We start from the raw sequence: 6970 nt of genomic DNA, 5'->3' as shown, positions 1-6970 counted from the left end.
CTGTCAAAGAAACAAATGGCTGGAATCTGGCAATGCTGTTCTTAGCATGTGGCAATAGTTTAGCTTTCTGCCTAAAAGCCACCTCCAAAAGGTGTAACTGCTATTCTTTTCAGGGCAACGTGGATTGTTTTAATTTCTTTGCTGGACTCGAGAGGCAGGACCAACTCAAGCATCCTATTAAACAGCCAGTCTCCTGGGGCAAATGTCATCCACCCCCTTGCCCCACCTTAACCAGAAAAGCTGGGTCCCCCCCCCCCCTTGCAACTCTCATTGAACAGACTTCCACATTAATACTAACACTAACAAGCTTTAGTGGGAGAACCTCCTGAGTGTGGTTTAGTAGTTGTGTTCTGCACATGGCTAAGAAGTAGGCCAGGTGTGGGGAAACATTGCTCCCCAGAAGATGCTGAACTTCCAACTTGGACCATCCCCAGCATGAATGGCAGATGTTGCATAACTCTGTCAGTAGAGCATGAGAGATTTTCCTGCATCGCAGGGGGTTGGACTAGATGACCCTTATGGTCTCCTCTCTACAATCCTAGGATTCTAGATGACCAGGGATGATGGGAGTTGCAGTTCAGCAAAATGTGGAAGGCCAGAGGTTCCCTGCATCTGAGCTAGGCCTATGAATGAATAGGCTGCAGCCATGTTGGGCATCTTGCTCAGCTAACACTAGGGGCCCAAGTATTCTCTGTGGCTAGGAGTTCAGATTTGCCAGCTGTGTCCATTCCTGTTGGTAACCTCCGACTCACAAGTTGAATACCAGTGTTCTATACAGCTTCACTCCTTCAATTTTAGGAATTTAGTAATAGGTTGATGTGTATGGTTTCTTTAGACTGCATGAGTGATGTGTTCATTGAAAATGAAATAATTCCAGAAACTTGGGACATACTTAATAGCTTTCATTTTTATTTAAACCTTCAGTGTTCAACATAACATATAACCGACATAAACCTTGTCTTTCAATGTAATTGGTAGGCCAAAGAGTAAAATGGTACAAAATTAATTTTAAGAGGCAAACTAGGCTTCTATAATGAGGACAATGTTCACATCCTCAAGTCTTTGTGGTTACAAAAAAAAATTGCAATACAAAATGGCAATGAAATCTGATACAGTAATTCTCTACTGATTTAATGTTCTGCACTCATCACTTAAGCATCTTTCTCTGGTATAACCATTTATGCACGCCATTGCATCAGACAAAGGTGATTACTTCATAAGGAGTCAAACAACAAATGTATTTTTTTAACAGGAAGGGGCATAATTCACCCCTAAAAGCAACATGGTTGGTATTCAGCTTAAGAGATCTACTGCCCTTTGCCAGAAGGCCTTAGGGTAGTTTATAACATTTACAGCCCCCAAACACAATTCAAAAATAATTATCTCAATATAGTTAATAAAAGCAGCAGTTTCAAGCAGCTCATAAATTCATTACATCAGAGTTCCCCCTCATCCCAAAGCCTACTCAATGCGGTATGCCTTCACTGTTTCCTGGAAAGAATAATTATGTGGCTGTTACAGCCATAATGGTATGTCTAGGTGTCATCCCCACCCCCAACAGTGTGGATAATTATTCTGAATTTCATTTCTATAACACTTTATATTTTAAAGAAAAAAACATTAAAGCACCAAATAAAACAATCCAGTATAAAACAAATTCAAGCTTCAAGGGCAAGATTTCAGATCCTTCTCTGACATTTTCCTTTCTCCATATTTATGTACTTAAGTAGCTGCCCCATAGCAGAAGTATTCTAGGAAGCCAGTGTGGTATAGTGGTTAGAGTATCGGACTTGGACCTGGGCAATCATGACTGAGTGGGGATTTGAACCCTGAAGCTCACCGAGTGACCTTGGGCAAGTCACATCCTCTTCACTAAACTCACAGGTTCATTATAGGGATTAACTGAGGATGGGGTGAACTGTGTACTCCTAGAGAAAAAGGTGGGATGGAAAGGCAGTAAATAAGCTCTTCTTCTTGCGTGCTTAAGAAATCTGGAGGGGCCAAGCCAGGTGAAGATGTCAGTCACCAGCCTGTCATCCAGAGATCTCCATGTGGTCACTATTGAACCCGTGCCAGTCGCAAAAAGTACCTGGTTAATTTCTAACACTGACTATGAAATAGTTCCAGTTACAGATAGGTAGCCGTGTTGGTCTGCCATAGTCAAAACAAAAAAAATTCCTTCCAGTAGCACCTTAAAGACCAACTAAGTCAGTTCTTGGTATGAGCTTTCGTGTGCATGCACACTTCTTCAGATACACTTCTGTGTATCTGAAGAAGTGTGCATGCACATGAAAGCTCATACCAAGAACTGACTTAGTTGGTCTTTAAGGTGCTACTGGAAGGAATTTTTTTTGTTATGAAATAGTTAAAAGTGGACAACAAGCCATTGCTAACATGCTCGCACTAATTTTGATTTGAGAAAGGAATCCCCCAAGTTCATATTATCCCCCATCAAACTGGACAGCATTTAGGGAAACTGATTCTCAAGTTTCATTGTGGTATGGGGGGTGATAACAATTCAGAGCAGTCTTAAATAGGAAACTACTGAAGGTATTTGAATATAAATAGGAGTACCACTTATATAGAAGCAGCAGGTAAAACAATACAAAAGTGCAGTATTGCCCTCTGTTGGTGAGTGCATTTGTCTTTGCTACTTGGCTGTAATTCAGGCCTTGTATGTTGTCACATATTTGATATTTTTCTAAGACTGTCTAAGGGAGGACTCCAATTTATCCTTATCCAGCAAGAGAAGAGCATAAGCAGTTACTGGCTCTGGGGTCTTTCAATATAGGCATTCCCTTCCTCCACACATAAAGTGACCTGATGATGATCTGACATTTCATCTGAGATGTGTGTGCCTCTGCAAGCCCAACAGTTATCATATGCATAACCCACATTCAACAACCACAGTTCTATTAACTGGGGTTACAATGGTTTAAAAATAAATAAATCAGAAAACTGAGCTATATACCTTTGATGCAGCCAGTGTTACAGGATTCACACCTCAGTGAAGATGGGTACGTAGTATTTTTGTTCCACCCCACCCATTGCAACCCTCCTTTCCTTTGCTTACTGGCTAAAGTGTGACAGTGAAGCATACCGCCATGCACTGAAAATTGCAGCATGAGCCAACTCTGCTTCTGCTGGTGAGTACCAAAAGCTCTCAAATCTGCTTATCAGTCAAGTCAAGAAAATTCTGCAAGTCACACCAGTGTGTACAGAAGACAAATCAGAGGTAAACTGACAACACAGCAGTCCATTTACATATCACATGGTCATCACTACCACTCATCCCAGTATCAAACTTCTGTGTTCCTGTACTTAATAATTTGGAAGCAAGTCAGAGCTACACTACATTTTGAGCTCCTCCTTGTTCCATCCAATACTGGACTTTGTGGTCCCATGCAGCAAAACATATGAGGTAGCCCACAGTGGCTAACCACATACAAGGTAGCAGTTTCTGTATATTTGGCAAGATTCGAGATACGCAGAAAAAATGATCAGTTTGTACAATTAAAAAAAGCCAGAGGAATGAGCATGCTTACTGCCCTCCAGAAGACACGGAATGTAGGGCAATAGCATCACTTGAAGGACAACAAAATTGGTGTGATCAAGTCTCTACTAGCAGCTTACATGAACCTGAAGGAGAGGTGACTATTACTCTTTAAATAAGTATACACACACTACCTTTTAGGATAAACTGTCTGAGGCTGAAAGAATGAGAACTGAGGCATATGCACTTGCCCCACAACACAAATCTCTCTCTCCCCCCCCCCCCCCAATCCAGGAAGCTATACAGTTTTAAGGATTGTGACCATTTTAAAGCTAAAAATGTTCCTGCAGTTTGATGGGGGGATTAATTAGGAAAAGGAGGAGAGCCCTTCACTTTATCAAATTAAATACTCTTTGAGTTACAAAATGGACACAGCCCAAGGCAGGGGAACACCTGAGGACTGCTTTCTGGGCCTCACACCACACTTTTCACCGGCAATACTCCAAACCTTGGCTTGAACTGTGATGTTGCCGGGATGGGCTGAGGGCAGAACCCAAAGTGGGCAGAGCAATGAAAGTAAAATTTAGCTTTGCGCAGTAGGCCAAGTTCTATACCCACCCCTTTCTATTCTCCCTCCAGGCAGGGAAGAGGCATTACCAGAGTTTAAAGACACATCCCAGCCAGCAAAAACTACTTGGCATGAAAAGCAGGGCTAGTGAAGGGTGTGGCTCAAGGAGAGTTGCAAGGGCCAGACAAAGAAACACAGAGGGTCGTATTTAGCAACAGATCACCATTTTCAAAATAAGGACTTTCAAACCGTTAAAAAGACCCTGACCCTGCAGTACATTTTGGACCAAACCAAATCAGCACACACAGCTGGTTCGGAGAGAACTGCATCTTCGAACACCTCAAGGAATGAGAGCATTGATGAGTCTGCAGCCAGTCTCCAATTAACGTCTTCAACCATGGTTACTACAAACATTGGCATGCCTGTAGTGCTGTATAAAGAACCAGTTCTTGCTTCTGAGTAAGCCTGCTTAGACTTGCAGCCTCAAGGGGCAACATATAGCTGAGGCTATTGTTGGGAGCATTGTAAGGTAGCCTAACAAAAATCTACCTATAGAAAATAGGCACGTAAATAGATTAGTGCTTGGGCTGCTGTGACATCTTTGAAGGTCAGTTTAAGTGTGGAATTTATCCAGACAATGAAGACAAAGCAAGTGTTGAATGATACACACACACACATCAGACAAGATTCTTTCTCCAACCAGTTGTCTAGCCACCAGCATGGATAAGCAAAGAAAGCACGTAACACAAAAGACTACTGAGGTTAACTGCACAGTCCTCTAAACATGAAGCTGCAACAAAAGACCAGGAAGTGTCTTTAACCTCCACATTAGAGGATAAAACGCCACTATAGGCGGATGTGACAAAGATAATCACTTTCTTCTTCATCCTAGCATGTTGTCTAGGCTCTTGGAAGCTGTACTTGTAAGTGCATCATATATCATTGGACTCTTCTTCTAAACTAGGTTTTTCAACATTAATTTAAGAAATAAATACATGGATGATCACTGCATACTGCTGGATAGTCTAGCATTACGATTGTTGTAGTCTCTCATAAAGCTTATAGCTGCTCATTTAGCCTCTGCAGAGGCAGGAACCGTTGCAAACATTCATATAGAAGGTTTCTTTCTTTAATGACTATTCCAGTTTCTGGTTACTGAGATGACTGTGTCTTGGCTCATGTAGCTGGAAAATCCATGAGTAGGAAGTAGTAAGGGAATTCAAGTCTCTCATTTTTATTTTTAGATGTCTGGCATTCAGACATCCCCAGGAATGATTTAGTTTCATAAAGATCTGTGAGAAAGTCTCCCTGTGAGCAATCTTCCCAGGATCCTGTGCTCTTCCAGCACCCAATGAAACAGCGCATTAAAAAAGTAAGATATAGATTTGAAGACCCTACTAGCCTACTTAAAAAAAGAAAGTTGACTTCAGTAAGAAACCTCTCTTTTCAGAGAGCTGCTATAAACTGCAGTAATGTGTTTCCAATTGTTTGCCTAGTATATCCTGCGTGTTGTATAGTCCAGAACCATACTAGCAGCTCCAAGCAAGGCAGGATCCGACAGCTCTGAGACAACCACCTTGACATTCTGCACAGAGAACAAGGCCTGCTGATGAATCACATCTTTGACAGTGTTGATATAATGGCTTGCAAGGATGCCAGAAAGTATCACAAGGGAGGGGTTAATAGTGTGCAGGATGTTCACAACTCCAAGGCCCAGAGCTTTCCCTGCTGTGAAAAGAAGAAACAGAAGGATGAATATGGCAGTGGTCAAGAGGCAACTTTTTAAAGTTGAAAAATGCTTCCACAGAAGTAGTCTTGCCCTTGGTCTATATCTACAGTTCTTTTGCTTCACTGTCATATACAAACAGATTTTGCAAGGTTCTTAACACACAAATGAAACATGTTTATTAGAGGCAATAGTGGAGGTGAGTGTGCAACACCAAGTCTCGCTTACACCACTTTCAAATGTCAAAAATAAAGCTACTGCCTGCTTTTATTTTAGGGCAGCTTAAGAGTCATTAAAACTAATTTGAAAAAGGTTCTGGTATCATGTGACAAATTTCATTTATTTAATGTGTACTTATTTATTTTGAAGGCTTACATCCCAGAGAAGATCTCAAGACAGCTAACACAAGATTCACAAAATAATATTGCACTCCAATCTAGCACAGGAATAGAAATGCTAGAATGTCCCAGAAAGCAACAATCCCCGATAGATATTCTGTTTAAGAGCATATATAGTTTCTTAAATTGTGGGTTGGACTGATGCTTAGAACATCCAGCAAAGCAGAGAAGAACAGGACACAGCTGAAGTGACAAGGGCCTTCATTCAATTCAGGCTGTGTCAGACAGCTATCTGCAAAACGTCCATGCGCTGCCTGCAAACAGAACCAGTTTTTCAGACAGCAAATATTCCCAAGTCTCACTACATCACATCTTAATCCCTAGCCAGGATTCTAACAAAGGTTTCTGCTCCATGTTTGCATTCTTACCTGTTTTGACAATATGGTCAGCTTTTGTATTTCCTAGTTTGGCTGCCTGAATGAGATGTGCAGCCGTTACTACTTCTTCCTTCATTACAGACATACCCCCAATTAACAATAAATCCTCTGCTTGAACAAAAAAAAAAAGGGGGGGGGGAGAAAAGGGAAGAGAACAAGGCGTTACAATTCAAGCACTACCATAAACAGGCTAGTGGTTTGTTACATTTCACCAACCATAAGAAGCCAACGAAATACCGTGGTACCTCTGGTTAAGAACTTAATTCGTTCTAGAGGTCCGTTCTTAACCTGAAACTGTTCTTAACCTGAGGTACCAAGCTAATGGGGACTCCCGCTGCCACCACACCGCCATCACACAATTTCTGTTCTCATCCTGAAGCAAAGTTCTTAACCAGAGGTACTATTTCT

At 41.5% G+C, this 6970-nt stretch overlaps 1 protein-coding gene across 9 annotated transcripts in view; it reads right to left on the bottom strand.

The window, feature by feature from the left end:
• Window positions 1-2467: 2467 nt before the first annotated feature.
• GNE (glucosamine (UDP-N-acetyl)-2-epimerase/N-acetylmannosamine kinase) overlaps window positions 2468-6970 on the bottom strand; it is a 37936-nt gene continuing 33433 nt past the window's right edge. For 5 of the 9 annotated variants that reach the window (XM_083718807.1, XM_083718808.1, XM_083718811.1 and 2 more), the window contains 2 exons: window positions 6554-6670; window positions 2468-5789 (listed from right to left, as the gene is read on the bottom strand). In XM_083718807.1, the coding sequence (XP_083574933.1) occupies window positions 5554-5789; window positions 6554-6670 (353 nt within the window). In that variant the 3' untranslated portion in view covers window positions 2468-5553. The remainder of the gene's footprint in view (window positions 5790-6553; window positions 6671-6970) is intronic. The other 4 variants (XR_014559340.1, XR_014559341.1, XR_014559342.1 and 1 more) reach the window with 1 other exon arrangement.

Source organism: Podarcis gaigeae (assembly GCF_964106915.1).
Source record: "Podarcis gaigeae genome assembly, chromosome: 17".
NCBI lineage: Eukaryota > Metazoa > Chordata > Lepidosauria > Squamata > Lacertidae > Podarcis > Podarcis gaigeae.
The sequence above is the reverse complement of the archived record's forward strand: the minus strand, read 5'-3'. Positions and strand labels throughout refer to the sequence as shown.